Source organism: Physcomitrium patens, chromosome 6 (assembly GCF_059467195.1).
Source record: "Physcomitrium patens ecotype Gransden chromosome 6, ASM5946719v1, whole genome shotgun sequence".
Taxonomy (NCBI): domain Eukaryota; kingdom Viridiplantae; phylum Streptophyta; class Bryopsida; order Funariales; family Funariaceae; genus Physcomitrium; species Physcomitrium patens.
Window position 1 is genome coordinate 14,769,766 of NC_143415.1, and position 19,095 is coordinate 14,788,860.

Here is a 19,095-nt window from a genome sequence, read left to right on the forward strand (position 1 = left end):
AGAACTAATAAAAATTCAATAATTTTCAATAAGTAATCCTCTCTACTTTCTCAACTGCAATCAATATTGGATACTGTACCATTCTAAATCAATTTGAATAAATTTGCTTAGTGACTACCAACCTATCAAAGAAGTAATCAATGCCAAGGGAATAGGGTACTTTTTATAGTTATTTTTTTTAAGGTTTCACAATTAAAGAACACATACAAAGCATGCTATATTGTTTGGTTTACAAATAAGAATGGTACTTCATGTGGTAACATATTTGACCTTTAGAAATATATATATATATATATATATATATATTACTAAATAAACCCACCCAGCATCATTGGTTGAGGATCCAACCATTTTTTCCTTGGTTTTTGATCAATGCAGATCAAGTAGTAGAGATTTTTTTGATGATTAGGATGGGTGGGTTGATTTCGTAAATACTTGATTCACTTTAAGAAAATTGTTGGATTAGAACCTTAGCTTTAAAATTCTTGTTTAGAAGGTCATTTTTTTTTGTAAACAATTCAATCTCAAGATGTAATTTTCTTTGTTTCTAGAAGTTTTTCCTGTGGCTTACCTAAAATTAAAAATGTCAACATTCTTTGTTTAAACTGACGAATTTGGATACGATTGTGATCATTTTCTACTTGTCCTTTTCTTCTACTTTGTCAACCCACAGTAGTTTTTTGAATTCACTCAAATACTGCTTTTGATTTTTGCAGATGGCTTTCAAAAAACACACATACACGTGTATATGTGTGTATATCTAATTTGTATTCTTTTTTCTTAACTCAAAAGCTAAAATTAGACTGTAATTTGAACACGTTGTGAAAATTTTAATCATATATATATATATATATATATATATGTGCTAATGTGTTTTGGTTTAGATTTTAGAATTTTAAATTTCCTGATTAAAAAGGCTTTTTACTGGTTACCAAGTTAAAGTTAATTTCTCACTGGCGAATCCATACACTGTTTTCAATTGTGGATGTGTAGCAGTGCATAATAATTCCATTCGGTTAGTTGATATGTTTTAAAGATACTTTTAAATGTTCAAACAACTGTAGCATAATATTCTATCTCTTGAAATGTTTGTGTGCTGGCCATTTGACTCTACAGGTTTAGTTACATTCTGATTTTCAGTTTATTACATAATCAACATACTTTCAATCAGCAAATATCTTAAACATACTAATTACTTTATGTTAATTTAAATTAGAGTGCTAATAAAATAAATTAGAGAATCTTTCAACATAAGATAATTTCTTATATGAATATCAAAACTTGGCAAATCACACAATTATAAACATGGATCGAAGTGGGTTTCGTATCAAATCAATAATTACAAACAAATCCACATGCAATTTATAAAATTAAGAAGAGCCTTGTAACATTCAGTTAACAATGACTTTCTTGGTAATTTTCTATCAAAACATTAAACACTTCGGTTCATTTTAGTCGTTTTGATTGAGATATCGTGTGAGTTGCTTTTATCCATTAACATGTTTGGTCTTATTTTCATTAAAATGTATCAACCAAAATGCAACAGTGATGGTAACTTTTAATAGCTAAAAAGTTCAGTTGTAAGCAAAACGTAAGAAAGTTCATTAAACTAGTTCTTGTATGCATAGTTTGCAAACTTTCCTGAGAGCAAAACTGAATAGATTGTTCGTAATATTTGCGAAACTTACAAAAGTAAATTGAACTGATAAAGAAATATGATTATCAATGTTGTTTTGGCGACCATTCTCTATCCTTTCAGTGTTTTAACCAAGAAATTTGATTATGGAAATCTTGAACAGTAGGATTTGATTTCTCGTCAGATAAGTTTTTTTTAATGTTATCAACATAGTCCACTTAAAACCATTTAACATAAAATACATATTTCGAAGATATATTGTGAACTTTTTATATAGTACAACCATTTCTGTACAAACTCTTTCATTTGCTCCCTCAAAACCTTTATTTTTCGCTACAAACCAAACCAAAGCCCCCTAAAAATTAATCCAATGAACTCTAGGCTACTTTCAACTCTGAAAATTATGTGGATGTAAATAAGAAGCCTGGACTACCATCATACGAGAGTTGTCACCTACACTCCGGATCACAAGAGCTGATAAGGACAATTAAAAGGACCCAAAAGATTTAGTAAGACTTCATTGTAACTGAGCTGCAGCATTTAAGTGATAAAAAGATTTATAGTTCATAAATCGACGACATTGAGCGAGAAGATTTCAATCAGAAGTACGACGCAACTGGCACGGATTTCAAAAAGTCAAGAAGGGATTGAGCAAAAGCGCGTTAGAGGTGATTTGCCCTAGATATCCTGAAGCAAATTGCCTCCTAGCCAGATTTCCTACATTCCTTCATTGCCACATCCAGGTACAAATCTGTTCAGTAAATCTTCATAAAATTAATTGATTTCCTGGCAACAGGGGGCCTTCAGCAATTTCGTCTTTGTACTTACAGAGTCACTTCGCAGTACACGCAGCTCAACTCAGGAACCCTAGCTGAGGAGGCAAACTGAGAAGCATGCATTGGGAGCTTCCATCTGGACATTAATTAAGAGCAACTAAAAGACGAACCCTTAAGAAAGGGTCCTGTGTCCTCTAGAACTTCCAACTTTAATTCCATACTCATTTGCTCTTATCCTTTGTTGCTTGATCATCGTTCTTCCCCTATTGAATCAATCATGTTTAGCCATGGTTAGAAGAGATGCTCAGATGGAACACCGAGGTGGGCACACACCAAAGGACATGTAAAAACTACAGAATCAAATAAATGCGCATAAATAGAGCTACCAAAACATCGGTATTTAAAAGTCGCTTGTAGTTGAAACCAAAGGTATCCCATAATCTCAGTAAAAAAAATTCACAATATCAAAAACGATCTCACGTAAGGAGTAGGCAATTTACCTCGTCTGTCTGCAGAGAAGCTAAAACATCCCGAACATTTGGGTCATTTGGATCTACTCCAGGGAGCTGTCATTTTCAACCAATTGCACATGTACCAGGATCCAATTAGAAATCATTGGCAAGTGAAGCATCTAGAAAACTAGTACAATACGAACTGATGAAGAGGCAAAATATACATGATAAATGACATCTTATGTACTTCCCCACTGTCGGTACTTATATTGTATGTCTAACAATGTAAATGTAAGAAGCAGGAAATAATCTGTTACTTGCATCAAAATACGTCAATGACCAAACTGACTCCCTTTCAATCATCGTGTAGTTATGAACTAGTACTTTCTGGATGTACGGAAGGTTCTTACCGATGAAAGCACAGAAGAAACAAAGCTCTGATCACCCAGAACCTGGTTCACATCGGCACTCCCCTGTGCTGCGGATGCTGCAGCAGCTGCTTGTTGCATCGACATCTGCAGAGCTGAATTTCAACAAGCCATCAGGATGTCAGTTACCTATTGTCAAAAAACAACAACCTTGTAATAATCAAGTAAGATTTGAAGTTGTGAATAGACTACGCGGCGATACATACACGTACCACTGCTTCTTCTCAGGAATTTTATGGAATTTAGACCTAGAGTGCAGGTAGAACTAATGACTAGAACTACTGAAGTCTGGTCTCGGAAACTGATATGAACGTAGTACAAAACCTAACTGTCGGAATTGTTACTGACAGAAACATAATTTTAGAGGCAGTCTACACGAGCAGATAACAGAAAAAGAAATTTCAAAAAATCCCAGAAACAACCAACCATATGCAAGGTCTTGGTCGTCTCCGCCTGATTCTTCCATAGAAGTATCAGTAGTAGCAGGCCCACCACCTGCAGCCGCTGCTGCCTGCGCAGCCTGAGCCATGGACATAGCGATAGCTTGTTGTAAAAGAGCAGTATCATCATCCTGCAATTAGAAGAGTAATATTAGCGGAGATGTACCCTCGTATGATATTCTGCTAATTGATTGGTTGAACCAAAAATTTCGACTATTCAACTATAAACATGTGCAGACATGCAGAAGATCAGCTTTGCAATTGGAAAGAGTACTCTGTTTTTTGCATGATGGAACCACCACTTACAATCATCATATCTTTACTTTTGTCCGTAGTATCTACAAGACCAACATCTGACATGGCCACATCAGGAGCGCTGGAGCTCTCCCCAGCTTGTTGCCCCTTGGCTGTTGAGTCTTCAGCGGATCGCTTCATGGCAGCTTCTTGACGAGCTCGTTCTTCCTCCATGGAAACCCTCAAGGCAAGGGCAAGCTCGGGATCCAGATTTGGATCCACACCAAAGTCATATGCACCACCTCCACCACCAACGGCAGCCGCGGCAGCAGATGCGGCAGCAGCTGCAGCAAATCCACTTCCACCTTCTCCATCACCAGTAAAGATAGAAGAACTGCGTGGAGTAACCATAAATTAGAGAGAGACTGGTGATACCAAAACATATCATTTACCAAGAGGCCAGTACAAACCATCAGAATTCAAAGTAAGATCATTGGTCTTCCGAAATGGTTGGTTTGACATCTACATTTACATCGTGTTGGAAAACATAAGTTACTCGCCAAATTTTTAACGCGAGCTTGCTTGAAACACTGGAATAGATCCCCAATAACTTAAAACCTGTAAATTACAAACTCAACCCGTCGAGAGTAAACTGTGGAAAACCCAATTTTACCTGATCAATACGTCAGAAAGTACTCTTTCTCCTCCTGGAATATGTACGATGTGGCTATTATCACCATTGTTGACTGCATTCAATAATGCTTCAAGCTTTTCAACTTTCTCACCATCATCTTCACCGAAACTCACTATGTCCAAAGCCACGTTGTTCTTTTTCAACTTCTTTCCCATTCCCTCCAGGACCGCCTTATCTGCCAGAACAGGACTGCGGATAACAATGCAACAGTTCATTTAAAAGTCAAAAAATATTGCTGATCTGACAAAATGTAAACAAAGAGCACTGGTGCCACAACAATCCGAGTGCCACAATCAAGTCTTCAATTTAGACGAATTGTCTGCAAAATATCCGACTTACCTGCCCGCGAAAAGAACAATTCTCTGTCGCTGATGCTTGTTCTGGCGATGCTTCAACGCTAGCTGAGCAACTTGAACTCCCGATGTCATACGCATCTCGCCCCCAACTTCCAAACCTAGTAAAACACCATATATCAAGAAAGAATGAAGTGTACACCAGCCTCTTCAGATACTCCACCCAGTCCACATACGTCCATTGCAAATGATTGGAAAAAAAAAGTACTAAAAAGAATGACAATAGAGCACCCAAAAGTAAGGCCATATGCAATTCAAGAGATGGCATACCATGAAGAGCTTGGAGGATCTTTCCCAAGTCGTTGGTTGGAGTGATAAGAACTCGTGGGCCTTTACCTGCCATTGTCAGAACACCGACAGTATTCTCTGGATTCGACTGCACAAGCAGAAACCGTAAATTAATCAACATTCAAAAAGATATGTCCAAAGCCATGAAACTTCTTCAGAGAATGTCCCAAACATTCGTACACTCTTGTATGGATCCTAAATAACCTAGAAAGCATACTGCTCAGCACTGCTGCTGCGAGTGCACGTACAAGGCGCTAACGAGGAGGTCAGTGATTCACTGAACCATGTGACTTGACGAACATGACGTTACACCTCAGGGTTGTCACACAGCCCTAATTCCATAAGAATCAATTATCATTAACATTGTTCCAGGTTTACCATCATGTTTCCTTGTAGCTGAGCTTTTAGATCATTGTTGTCATTATCAGAGGATCCTGCAATGTTACCTGAGTTTTAGCGCCGCAAATCAGGTTTATAGCATCAGCTTGAGCTTGAAACCTAGTAGGTGAATAATCGCCGTTCCGCATCCACTCTGAGTTGTCCATGCAGACCATGGTCGCCTGTAAAACACCCATATAACGTTCAACAGCTTCCAACTCTACCCACCAAAAATGCACGCACAGTGCTCCCTCAATCAACTCAGTAACGAAAAAAACAAACCAGAAATTCAAGATCGGCAGACTATCACTGAATCCTAAGAAACCAATTCGCACCTACAAATAACCCTAATACACTACGTCCCATGTTCCACTTACACGGCATCATCGCAGTGATGACCACCGGACTCCATCAAAGAAGCACTCAAACAATCAAGATCATCCTTTATTCCCAATCCTCCTCTCCTAAAATAACACACATGTCCTTAGTGCTTCGATACCCAAGGAAATCAATCCGTTACACCGACCCATCCGACACTCGCTCGGCACACAAAAATAACAACGATCCTCAACCCTAACCATAAAAAATTGCGGCGAGAAGCTCATTCGATTACTCACCTCGAGCACCATCTTGCCGGCGATACGTGAGACAAATCGCACACGAATAAAACAGGGTCACGAAAACTTCCAACAGCGCGTAATTGATCCGCACTCAATCAATCGTCGACAATCAAACGCTTCCAGAAGGCTTGTGAAACAATCTAATGTTGATGAATAGCTCGAAGCTCTGTTTCCACGACGGTTTGGATGAATGATGTTTCGGGTTCGTAGATGAGGTCATCCGTTCATAGTTGCCCTATCCCTATGACCGTCCAACCTCGCGGGTCTCTAAGGATACGAAACCTTTAAAGGTTGCTTGATTTTTCTAATTCAAAAAGTTTACTACCTAATCAAGCGTACAACTTTTAAAAGTTAGGTTTTCCTACCTTAAACTATTAGAAATTACTTATTTATTTATATATTTTTATCACCGATTAGTTCATCGTGTTGTGAAGCTTCTTAATTAGAAATTCTGTTCATTGTTCTTTAGATTATATTTTTACATTTCATTATCATTTTATCCTTGAAAATTGATTTTTGTAAACTCATTTTGTGCTACATACAAGTATATCAGCAAGTGATTCTGATATCTAATTATTTGTGTTCATGTGTGCGTGTATATATATATATATATATATATGTTCTTGGATATACAAAATATAGAAACAGCTGCAAAATGTAGACAAAAACTTATTAATTGTTTTTTTATAAATTCATGTAACCAAATAATACTGATAAATGTGTCAGCATTGCTTTTTTCAAATGGCATTAAAGGGTTACTTAAAGTAAGATTTAAACTCAAAATAACTGTGCATAGTACTCATTCAAATAATAGAGATCAGACCATTCACTCAAAATCCAAATATTTGTGGATGTCTTTAAATGCAATAGCATTCTTAATTTACAGAACACTGTATATTGGTCATGCATTAAAATATATCTGTTAAAAAAATAACTAAGCATTCACTTCAACCACAACATAGAACAAGTAGGGAATTGGTTTGTTTGTTGGGATATATATGTATATATGTATATATATAGTTTTTAATATTACAATAAAACGTGTTTATTTTCAAATTGTATGAGATGCATATATATTATGATTGTTGCAAGAAATGTTCTATACACTACACACACAATTCAATTAATGCACCGTTAATAAAATTCACTCTCAATAATTTAATTTTCAGATGGGCACATGTTAAAATGTAAAAGACGAGTTTCCTCTTCAATACTAAACTCAGATTAAACTTCTATGTAATGGTCATATGAAGTTAATTGCTTTAGCACGGCCTGCGACTATAGAATTCGAGCTCATAGTTGCAACATTTAATACCGAGAAATAAATGTTGCAAGTTTCTTCTGTTAATTTTGACCACCGTGGCATAATCTTAGTGTTGTTCATAAGCTTCACATAACCACATTGTAAAGTCATCATTAATATTTACAAGGGGTACAAGTATTTTTTTTATTATTTAAAAAATATCATAATTATCACTTTAACGGAGGATTTACATAATTGCAACAAGAATTAAAATAGCAAAATCAAACGTGAGGCTACGCTTCACGGTCATATCGTCCTAACAACACCATGGTCATAGAATCCTTGCGATACCACGGTCAAATCGTTCGTGGCACATGATGAAGCAAACCTCCCCCCCGGTATTATACAGGGGCACATACCGAGAAGTCGAGGCACGGAGACTCCGAGAGGATGCACATGAATTAGTGAAGCTTGTGCATCGGTAAATCGAGCTCGAATTCTATAGTCGCAGGCCGTGCTAAAGCAATTAACTCACAATACCTCGCCGACCAGCACAGACACAGGAATTCTGACGGAATGACCTCTGTCCCCGGTCCACACTAGCGATCCAAATGTGAAGGCGCCGTTCGTCCCCGTGGCTTGCAGGCTCACGGAGACCGCGATGGACTCAGACGCGCGAAGAGTGAACGATGTGGGGTGCACATTCACAGCCACCCCAGTCGGCTCCGTGACGGCGACGGTGTATTTCTCGGCTCCATCGAAGACGTTCTTCACCGTCCGTTTCACCTCTCTCTTGCCGACGAGGTTGGCGATAGTGATGGAGGGAACGTTGAGGTCGGACGAGCGGGCTCCCGCCACTACGTTGCATGTGGCGCCGGTGGAGTCTTGGACGGTGTTGGCATCCACGCCGGGGAGCGTGCACAAAAAATTTACGTAGTCCTGGAAGTCTGCGAAATATGGAGGGGTTGTCAGGTCACATCTATGTCTGAATTTCAGGTGACTCAAGGTGCGGTGTAAGCGATAGATGATGAATTGTCATCATTGTTTAAATTAAAACACATGAAGGCGATTCACCTGTCTCGAATACGAGCCCGGGGTCCATGGAAGCGGTGACGTTCACAGCTCCGCTTCCTACGTCGAATGGGGAAGCGGGTCCCAGAGCTGTGGTCGTTGGGCTTGCCGATGGCTGTTCCGCCAGTATTGTTTTGTTCCATTTGTCGACGGTGCTTGCAGTCGTTAGAAGTGCAGAGTGAATAGCGGATGTGCTCCATGTCGGGTGCTTCTGTTTGACGAGAGCGACGACACCGGCTATGTGTGGCGTTGCCATACTCGTCCCAGATATCATCGCAAAGCTTTCCCCTATAAAAGGATTGTGTCAACAGCTCTCATCAGATTGGCAGTTGAGTTAAGATAACCTTACCTCAGTGTTTTTCAAGTTCCAATAATTTGTTCCTTTGAGGCATCTCCTGACATGGCGGAGCTAGTAAAGGTCGGGCCACGGTGGTCAAAATTAACAGAAGAAACTTGCAACATTGTAGGTGCCGTTGGAGACTCAGCTGTTGTAAAGGTAGTGAACTGTTATCTCATCTAACTGACGTCCAAATTCCCTCTGCTGAGAATGTCGAGACATGAATTAGTGAATCAACTCAGAGGTTATGGAATGAAGGGAGGACTTACCAACAAAGCCCGTGACATCTATACCATTTTGAGCCCACGCGCCCCAAATTTCGTTACCAGGTGCCACCAAGTCCGGTTTCAGGAGGTCTGCCACAACTGATGTGATGGTGTTTGCATAGACAGGTCCTCTCGAAGAAAATGAAGTAACACGTGGTGCTTCAAGCTTGAACAAAGCTTGTCTTGAATCATTCATCTTCACTCGGGCTTTAAACCGAACAATGTTTCCCTGGGAATCTCGCTTCGTTCTAGTGTTGTAGAAGTTCAGGAGTTCCTGCAATTTCAAGTGAAATCATTATTTAGAACTCACTTCTTCGTATTAAGCAAAGCAGAACTTGATTCATTGATGATTACATTCAGGTTTTGTCCTGAATTACTGTCTCTGTTTATCTGTTATCTATGTGTTGAGATCTATCTGGTTAAAAAGACCTTACCAAATGTCATCAAAGAATGCGCTATGGTATATGAATGGAGTATTTCGCCTAACCCCTAGGCGGTAGAATGTCAAGTTCTAAGAGTCCTGCTCGTGATCTCTATGTATTCTAGGGGATCACGTTGCAGTTACAAAAGCATTAAGAACCTGAATTGCAACTTATGTCCCTAATCGGAGCAAGAAAAGAGGTTCTAGGAAGTGGCTCAGAGCTTAGTGTGGAAACTTACGGATGCACCATCGGAGTCTGGTATAAAGGCAGTCGGGAGGGAATAAGGAACTGGGTCCATAGAAACTCGCTGTAGCTTCATACTCAATGACGAAGCTTTGTTGAGCATGATGAGTCCTGCAGCATTCAAGCTCGTTGCTACTTTGACTGCATTCTCAAACTCGGCTGCTGCGCTGTTTCCAGAGTACTCCACGAAGTTGCACATCAAAACTTTGTTTCGGACAAGGGTGGCGTTGAACGGTGCTAGATTCTGGCAGTACGAGTAAAACTCAGCATCCAAGTCTTCGGTGTCGTTATTTAATGCATCTTCGGCATAAATAAGGTGGTACCAGATAGGCGGTCGAGTTCCAGCTGCAGGGAGAGAGGTGGAATGAGCAACAGCATTTAGTTTTACTCCACACATAACCCCATTGTAGTGTTCCAAAATCGAAACACGAATGTAATCAAGCTCTGGTGACTAACACTGTCATTTCTGACGCCCAACTGAAATCTTAACACAAAATGCTAAAAAAAGATGTTTGTTTGCAAAGAAACCGACTGGTTAAAATTCACTGCACTTGTGTGCAGTTTGTAGATTGTTACTTGTTCTCTATTCAGGTTTCATACGGGTAATCATTCTTCTCTCTGTCAAATTATACGCATTCGAAAAGCAGATTCAATTTCTTGCCCTTTTACCGGAGAATCCCGTCCCGATATAATCATGATTATTCCTTGTAATGACGTGATTCTCGTAAGTCCTGTCACTGATGCTGGCTCCCACAGAGATAATCCATGGACCATAAGAATTCATGGTGGACGGATATGGTCCTGAATTTCCTGCTGCATGGACTACAACGATGCCTGTTGAGACAGCAAAGAGAAGAGCCACATCGAAGCTATTCAGACAGGGTACACCCGAGGCGCTATTGGTGGAGCCCAGTGATATACTCACAACATCTACACCATCATGAGTAGCCTGCACACGAATCCGATGCCTACATGGTAAGCTTCCGGTATACGAACCTCATAATGTAACGAGGCAAAATCTCATGGGACTTGTGTGTTTTTTTCAGCATCCAAGTGTAGCAAGTTACAAAGCAGAACATCACAATAGGAAATGTGAGTTAACAAGGCTTAGTCAGGACCTGATCCAAGCCAGCCAGCACATCAGACAGAAATCCGCCATCTCGGTATATTACTTTGTATACCGCAATCCTGCACCATGATGGACCACCTTGAACGTGAAAATTGTTCATTTTAAATTTGAGATTCCTTTTAACTAACTAAACACACTGCCATCGAAACTCTTGATTTACCTAGCACGTGGAGCAATTCCACTGGCTGTACCGTAGTTATAACCTTTCACCACAACAGGAACTCCGCTGCTACCAGCCGCTATTGAGCTTGTATGTCTGCAAGATACTCATGGTTATTTACATTGCGCAGAGAATAACGAATTTGGCTTGATGTGCTGGAATATGTTTGTTTCGGTTACCTACATTTAAATTAACCTGCTTCAACTAGATCAACTTCTTTGACATATCTAGAATCTTTGGTTATCTTGTAGAGATGTAAGGCTTTTCTTCAAGAGCTAATTTACAAATTTTCATATGGCTAAGAGATATGTGAAACTGACGTGCCGTGCCCGTCTCCATCGAAGGGTGACGCGAAGTCATAGGTTTCATTAAACATATCCGCAGCCATGATTCCCCTGGCGAAGTACTTAGCTCCGATGACTTTTCCATTGCACGAACCGGCTGGAAAGTTTTCTTCGACAACTTCACAACCTCCTTTCCACTTGTTTAAGTGACCATATGGCTTTGACCAAAGCTTTTTGTCTCTAAAGCTCACATGTGCAGGATCAATCCCCGTGTCAAGCATGCCAATCACCATACCTTCCCCTGCGTTCTCGGGTCCATTCAACACAGGCCAAGCACCCTTGGGGAGGTTCAGAAATTGAGGTGTATGTGTAGTTGATTTCTGTAGTAGTTGATCTCGCTCCACAGACACCACATGAGGATGAGATTCGAGTAATTTGGCCTGCATGGATCGAAGGATGACGTAAGGTGCCTAAGTTCATTAGGTCCATTTTACACAGAATGCTCTATCTTCAAGGGCATGGCAGAACTCTGTTCCATTATCCCATGGAAGAATATTTAGCTGGTTGATATGGTGACATGAAATTCTTAAAAGAATATATTTGCAAAGATGATGGATGAGACCTGCTCATGGTCTGTAAGCTTCACAGTGAAGGCGTTGAGGACCGTTGTGTAGCTGTAAATCTTCTGGAAACTCCCACTTTTCAATGATTCCTCCAGCACCATATCGTGGCGACCGCTCAAATGGTTTGCATAGGCGTGAGCTGCTTCACTTCATCATGCACAAGAAAAGGGATGGAGTCATTTTCTACTGTGAACATGGCAAGCTGCGACGGAAGATTCCGCACGCTGCAACGGAGGCATGTGAAAAGTTGTTCAACAGTACTGATACTTTACATTAGAATGACTACACAAAAAATTTGGAGTTCGGTGTTTCACAATTGACGGGCGAAATGAAAGCAGACCTTGAGAAGTCGGGTCTGTTGGTACCCTGTACAGGGTGCGCAGTGGAGGTGAATTGCAAATCCGGAGAACCTCTGAAAGTAGACAAGGGAGAGCCCTTCACACGCACCACGTAAACTGCTGGTGACTTGGCATGAGGTCCGGCCACAACCATTGCCGCCAGCATCATGATGCACATGCTTAAAAGCATCAATGAATTCATGAAGGTTACACCCTCTCGAAAACCCATCCTGAAAGTAGATTTGTTGCATCTCCTAGGACGCTTCGAGAGTAGCATTTCTTTTAAGAACAGGATCTACTTTCAAACTCAACCAAACAAATTCCTCTCCTTTGTACACCCCAAACCAAACTGTCGTTCACCCACATACATGTCCTCAAGGACGTATTATCAGCCCTCTTGCTGCGAAGAAAAGTTGTAGCACATCATTCTCACATATCAGGAGACGGAAACTCAAGCAAATTCTCTAGAGGATCTCAAAGATCATACAAACCCTGCGGCAACAAAACCAAAAATACCAAAGACAAAAAAACCATAAAAAAAACAATTCAACTTACAAGGTACTATCTGGTTTTGTTTTTAGCTACTAATCCTCAATGCTCTGTGTATTCTACATTTACCTCAATCCAAAACCATATCAAGGGTTCCCCTCTCACGCTCCTTCGGACGCTCCCAGGCACCTAGATTTATGGCAATGGAAGTCTGGGACGCACAGTGCCATGTGAATTCTTCCAAGCCCATGTCTGTGCCAAGAAGTTCAGCAGCCGGCTCTCAGTATGCAACAACAGAAATTCAATTTCGCAGTGCTTGGCTTTCTTGATCAAAGATTCGTGGGATTTTGAGCATAATGACTGCGACAGCAGCCCAGATGGCACAATTGGGTAAGCCCGTCCTTGTTACAAACGCTTCCAGGAATCAATAAATCACTTGAGCATTGATGCAAGTCCGAATCATGACCTCGCGTGCCCAGATTGCCAGAAAGAGTAGATATTCGGACCTGGGTGCAGATATCCAGACGACGAACGCGCCTGGAATCGAGATCATCAAGCTCGTGGATGGAGATGTTGTGGGTTCTTAACGTCTTGGTTCCGCTCCGGACACTCTACTGCTTATTTCTCTTTCCAATGATCAGATCCACAATGACATGCCACCAACTCGGTTTTTGCATTCACCAGTTGGATGCAGGAAGTGGAAAACCATGTCCACAAATTGATTAAAATGGTTGATTGTTGTAATTTAGTAATTGTACTTGTTTGTTTGTTTTTTTTTTCCCCTTCTAAATCCAATCTTCAAAACAAGTGTTTATACATAAAAGTTTGTACCACCAAATGGGTTCTAACAATTTTGAATTCTATTCTGTGAGATAATATTTTAAAAACAAAAATGAAGTAATACACCACAATGAAAGTCAGAACAAGGTCAACAAATGTTTCAAAAAATCTCTTATTAGACAATACACTACAAGAAAATCAAAACAGCTTCCTTCAATTTGCATTCATCTATAAGTAATGGCTATGCAATATGTACAACCAACTATTTTTTTCATTTTCAAGATAAACTAAGAAGAAAATTACACATTTAGAGTCTTTTAATGGATTTCATACAAACAAACATATGATTCTTTGATAAACAAGACATTTGATTATTTTTTATCACTGATGTTTTCCTTAATGGCCTAATTTAATTTAATTTAATTTTTTTTGTACTATTTTGATTTTTTAGTAAAGTTATAACACTACACTTCAAGTACATTAAAGCCTATATTATATACAAAAACACATAAATGAATTTTTTATTTTTAGAATATCTATTTTATATATATATATATATATATATATATATATATATATATATATATCTGAAACTTTAAAAAAATTATTAGAAATTTGAATGAGAATCTAAACAAGATATTGAATCTAGATAAATTTATTTAATTAAAAAATAATCTTAAAAAAATAAAAAATAAAACTTAACTAATACAATATTAAATTTTAATAGAAAAAATGTATATAACAACTCATATCTAAGTTTATCTTGCAATCATAGCATTTAATATGCATCCAAATATTGTACTATTATAATTAGTTCCAACATTAGTTTTTAAACACATAGGTATTTTTAGATTATTAGACATTTAAATCTTTATTTTGGTATTTTTAACACTTTCAATTGGAATATCTTATTTCTAGCTCATATTAGGGTTAGTCTACTATATCTTAGACATTCAAGTCATTGCATGTGAGAAATCATAATATTCAAAGTAGAAAGAAAAAAGTTTTTTTGATGTTTGAAAGACATAAAGAGACATGTGCTAAGCACAATTCCCACTTAGGACTCTAAAGTTTTTAGGAGAACTATTTTTTAAAAAATATCCTCAAATTGAGCACATGTATATAAAATCTTAGAGCAAGGAGATATGTGTATCACCTTCAACTAATTGTTTTTTCAAGAATTAGGTATTTAAAAAACTAGTAACAAGGATTTTTTTTCAAAAAATCATATAATTTTTTTATAAAAAACTTTATTAAAAGAAAAAATGGTGGGTAGAAGTACCTTTATATCTTTTAGAGGAAGAAGGAAAAAAAAAAAAAATTAAGCAAAAACAAACAAACAAACAAAAATTTAAAAGAAAAAAAAAATGTTAAAAACTAAATTGATATGGATTTTAGAAGGTTTTACATGACCATAAGCTCTAAAATGCACTAGGCAACTTTGTATTGGATGAATATTGGATCAATTGCTGTGGACCATACAATCTCCAAAATTACTCATAATTATAGCTGTTATTAGATTGATATATATCCCTATCCAAATTGTCCCAATTGGGGTCCAAATCTACTAAACATCATACATTTTCTTTTTTTAAATAACAAGTTTATTTATTTATTTTTTCCAGGCACAAATTTAATAATATTCTCTACTTATAATTAATTTTTTTGATAAAAATTCCAAAGTTAGATACTTCATGTAGAATGCCTTTAACAACCAAACATTTTTTTGGCTTTTACGGAGCTTTAGGGATTGAAATGTCCCTAAATTCAATAATATTAACTAAGTAATTCTAAGTATAGTCTAATATTTACAAAAAAATGCATTCAATAGTAAAAAAACCTGTCTATTAATTATTTTAGTGTCACTAATAATAATATGATTGAATCTTTTGTTAATATTAAGATTGTTATGTTTTGATTTATGATTTTTATTGCTTTAACTATAAGAAGACCACTAAAGAATAATAGAATAATATTTCAATTTTTAGTCTTAAAAAATCATAAATTTGTTTGAAATAATTAATTTATTTAATGATTTAAATATTTTATTACCTAGTTAAAATATATTATTGCATATTATCTTTGTTTACATAGGTATAGAAATAAAATATAGTATTTTTAAATGTTTGTATGTTTTATGTTTTGTCATTATCTATTAATATTTTTTTTAAAAGTAGAATACTACAATACTAATTTTATTTTGTTTTTATAATTAATTTTGGATATATATTTTTAAGTTTGGTAAGCTTAAATGTGTTCTTAAGATTGACTAAAACAATGGTAGTTTATATAACTTTATAAGAGTTTGATTCAAATGAACTAGTATAAAAATATTAACTAAATGCATATGTTTGATAATAATTATTTTTATTTATATAAGTCAATAGAAGACTAAGATTCAAAGACTTTTGTGCATTTGTTTAGTGTGACATGCAAGTTTTTAACAATAATTATTATTTTAATTTTTATTATCTAATATTTTAAAATAATTAATTTTTTATCATACTTAATTTTTTTTATCTTTATTCTTATATGTAGGATAATTTTTATTTAATACCATAAATTTTGTAAAGTTTTTTATACTAAAACAGTGAAAACTTAACATTAAATATCGTACTTTATCTATTAAAACAGTGAAAACTTAACATTAAAAAATACAGAGGTAATTATTAATAAAATTTATTTATAAGGAAAAACTAAGAATAGTATCATGCCTTGTTGTGAGTGAGTTAGATGGAGTTTCTATGGTAGCTTCTTTAAGCACAAATCGTCATACTTTTAAAATAAAAATTTATCTGAGAAACCTGATTTCCATATCAGTAAACTGTTTTAAAGATAATTATGCCAAAAAAATTAAATAATTTTTAAAATTTAAAATTAATTTTTTAGCTCTTAAAAAGTAGTTTTAGACTTTGAAATAATATACATTTATTACAATGTCTATTTCTCAAGATTTATTAAATAATTTGGTTCTAATTTTTAATTATTTATTTTTCATAAAATACAAACAATATCATTACTTATGCTAGAATTTTTAATGATCCATTGACAAATTCCAATAACAATATTTTATTAAGATTCATTTTGATTTGAATACTCCAAAATTGTACACATTTTTATTGATAGTACATAAATTGGACATGTTTGAAAATAGTCATAAATACATACATCATAGATAACTGAATAAAATAAATTCTCTTAATACCTTATTGATACAACCTCCAAGTAGTCAACTTCTATATTCAATCTCAATTTTACACCACCTTCTTGAAGCACAAGTTAAAATAACAATAAGTATCTAACATAAAAGCAAAAACAAGTCAAATATTCTTCTAAAGTGAAATGACACATCCCTTTCTCAATAGTAATAGCCTATGCTGATCATTGTAACCTCTCGTATTCAACTCTTATGGTCATTACATGACCCTATTAATTTGCTATCACTCAGTCTCCAAACACATTATTGCCAATGTCTGAGCAAGCTATGGTCCCCGAAAAACACCAGAAAATCAAAATCCCAAGCTGGAGCTTTTGCCATTACTGGGCAATGACAATCCGCCACAAAAAAAGAAAACTTTTGTTTGTTCAATGCAAACCCAAGTGGCAGGGGACTTGGCAAGCTCACCATGTTTCTCTCTGCACACGCCCAACACGTTCATGGTGATCACTGCATCATCATCATCCCCCTTGTCTAGTAGTTAATTTTTTTCCGATCAAAGGAGTTTCTAATGGCCAGGGTTGAGAATGGTATGCACATTTGCAATGGGCTATAGTCTAGAAAGTCTAGATTCATGCCTACCAGCTGGATTTAGAAAACTGCTATAGTTGAGTTTTGTGAGCTGAGTTTTTTCGGTGTTGACTTGAGGTTGATCTGCGTCGAATCATGTTCATGACTATCTAGAGAGTACTCAACTGTTGCATTGAAAGTTGAATTGTGTTAGGGTGTATTACACACCGAGATTTGTCACCATGGAGGCTGCCGGGCAGGAGCATGTGTTGAACTTAGCAAGGCGTGAGATTGTAGCGAAGGGAACTCACGACAAGGGCATAGCTCCTAAGAATGCGTCTGTCATGGCTGCCCAGGTTGTCGTGCCTTTAGAAGTCGGGTGGAAGGCAAGAGAGGTAAGCAACGGTCATCATCCTAACCTGCCTTAATTGAGAGGATAGGCAAATATATTGTATTACGAGGAACAACTAAATCTCTCTAAAAACATTACTAAAGGCACTTACTGATTTGCAGACTGGGTTGCCATATTGTGTGTCCGCGGGTGATGCCTGCTGCTTTCGTATCATGGGCAGAGAATCGCCTGCTTGGAATCTGAGGTGGACAGGCTATTGGGCATGTCAAAGACTCTCGAGGATTGCGAGCATGCGCTTGGTATGGCCAACGATGAGACTGATAAGGCTAACAAAGTAGCCCGCGGCGCTAAGGCCAAAGTTGTGGAGTTGGATGGTCGTCTCTACCAGGCTGAAGTAGAGCTCCAGCGTGAAAAGTTTCGGGCCGCTGAGCTGGAGAGAGAACTCACAACTTATCGAGCCCAGCAATCCGAAGCGAAGTCGGCAATAAGTGGACACACTATTATTGAAGAAAATCAAGATACGATCAAAATTCTTTCAGACAGAGTATGCTTCAGTGTTTCATTTGACAATTTCAATGTTTCGATGTTCTGTGTTGGAATTCCGCTCCAAACAATTGGTTCCATTGGTCTTCAGATCCATAGTTTCTGTTCGTGGCGTGTTTCTTTATATGTTCATTCAAGATTTAAATGTATTCCAATACATTGCATGTACTCATCACCCAGCATGTCTTTACACAGGCGGAGAAATACAAATCACAGGCCAGTATCAACGAAGAGAGAGCTGCAGAGCTTGACCGTAGGTCATTAGAGCTGTCGAAGAAGGTCAAGGACATGGAATCCGAGCTCTCAGAGGTTGGTATCGTTAAGGAGCAGATTGAAGCATTCCTAGTCAAATACAACAAAGAGTTGGCCGTGTCGTCCTCACGCGTTCGTGACCTCGAGGATCAGCTGTCATACGAGCAGGACGGATCCACTTCACTTAAAATGGAAAATGAGAGGCTCAGAAAGAGACTTAATGCCAAGACAAGCCATGAGCGCGAGTTGGAAGACCGCATCGCAGAGCTTGAAAGGATTCTAAAAGCCGCGGAAGAAGCTGCCAATGCTATTGCTCACGATAAAAAGGACGTCGATGATGCCAAAAATAAGGCCGAAGAAAAACATTATGCTGCCACCAGAAAGCTGACAAGCCTGGTGAAGGAGAACAATCAAAGGATCAAAGAATCGGAGGACAAGACTGAAGAGCAGAGGAGCATGAGAGATGAATTGGAGTTTGCAAGAAGTAGAGCCACTGAAGCCAATTTTCTCTCCGCCAGACTACAGGAGGAGATGAAG

General features: G+C 37.6%; 2 protein-coding genes across 4 annotated transcripts; both read right to left on the reverse strand.

Moving 5' to 3' along the window:
- Positions 1-2,390: 2,390 nt before the first annotated feature.
- Positions 2,391-6,423, reverse strand: LOC112284083 (26S proteasome non-ATPase regulatory subunit 4 homolog). Of its 2 annotated transcripts, XM_090251391.1 has the most exons (11): positions 6,297-6,423; positions 6,057-6,143; positions 5,748-5,861; positions 5,284-5,389; positions 5,000-5,114; positions 4,640-4,849; positions 4,039-4,360; positions 3,719-3,863; positions 3,275-3,387; positions 2,913-2,978; positions 2,391-2,675 (listed from the first exon to the last, which is right to left on the reverse strand). In XM_090251391.1, the coding sequence occupies exons 3-11, from the start codon at positions 5,853-5,855 to the stop codon at positions 2,634-2,636; spliced, it is 1,227 nt and encodes a 408-aa protein (XP_090107517.1). In that variant the 5' UTR covers positions 5,856-5,861; positions 6,057-6,143; positions 6,297-6,423; the 3' UTR covers positions 2,391-2,633. The 2 variants fall into 2 exon arrangements, with proteins under 2 accessions (XP_090107517.1, XP_024379373.1); XM_024523605.3 differs by lacking the exon at positions 6,057-6,143.
- A 1,292-nt stretch (positions 6,424-7,715) lies between these two features.
- On the reverse strand, positions 7,716-13,176 carry LOC112283708 (subtilisin-like protease SBT2.6). Of its 2 annotated transcripts, none has more exons than XM_090251394.1 (11): positions 12,971-13,176; positions 12,418-12,815; positions 12,077-12,224; positions 11,491-11,894; positions 11,171-11,266; positions 11,000-11,069; positions 10,551-10,830; positions 9,877-10,226; positions 9,220-9,490; positions 8,617-8,901; positions 7,716-8,489 (listed from the first exon to the last, which is right to left on the reverse strand). In XM_090251394.1, exons 2-11 carry the CDS (start codon positions 12,690-12,692, stop codon positions 8,074-8,076), a joined length of 2,595 nt encoding a protein of 864 aa, XP_090107520.1. In that variant the 5' UTR covers positions 12,693-12,815; positions 12,971-13,176; the 3' UTR covers positions 7,716-8,073. The 2 variants fall into 2 exon arrangements, with proteins under 2 accessions (XP_090107520.1, XP_090107519.1); XM_090251393.1 differs by having other exon boundaries at positions 13,034-13,175.
- Positions 13,177-19,095: the final 5,919 nt, after the last annotated feature.

Coding starts and splice junctions, on each gene's coding strand:
- LOC112284083 (XM_024523605.3), bottom strand. Junction 4,850..4,999: donor ATTGTTCTTTTCGCGGGCAG/GTAAGTCGGATA, acceptor TGTTATCCGCAG/TCCTGTTCTGGCAGATAAGG. Junction 2,979..3,274: donor TTTCTTCTGTGCTTTCATCG/GTAAGAACCTTC, acceptor TGAAAATGACAG/CTCCCTGGAGTAGATCCAAA.
- LOC112283708 (XM_090251394.1), bottom strand. CDS start 12,692: ATGCTACTCTCGAAGCGTCCTAGGAGATGCAACAAATCTACTTTCAGG. Junction 12,225..12,417: donor AACAGACCCGACTTCTCAAG/GTCTGCTTTCAT, acceptor TGCATGATGAAG/TGAAGCAGCTCACGCCTATG. Junction 8,490..8,616: donor CGGGCTCGTATTCGAGACAG/GTGAATCGCCTT, acceptor CATATTTCGCAG/ACTTCCAGGACTACGTAAAT.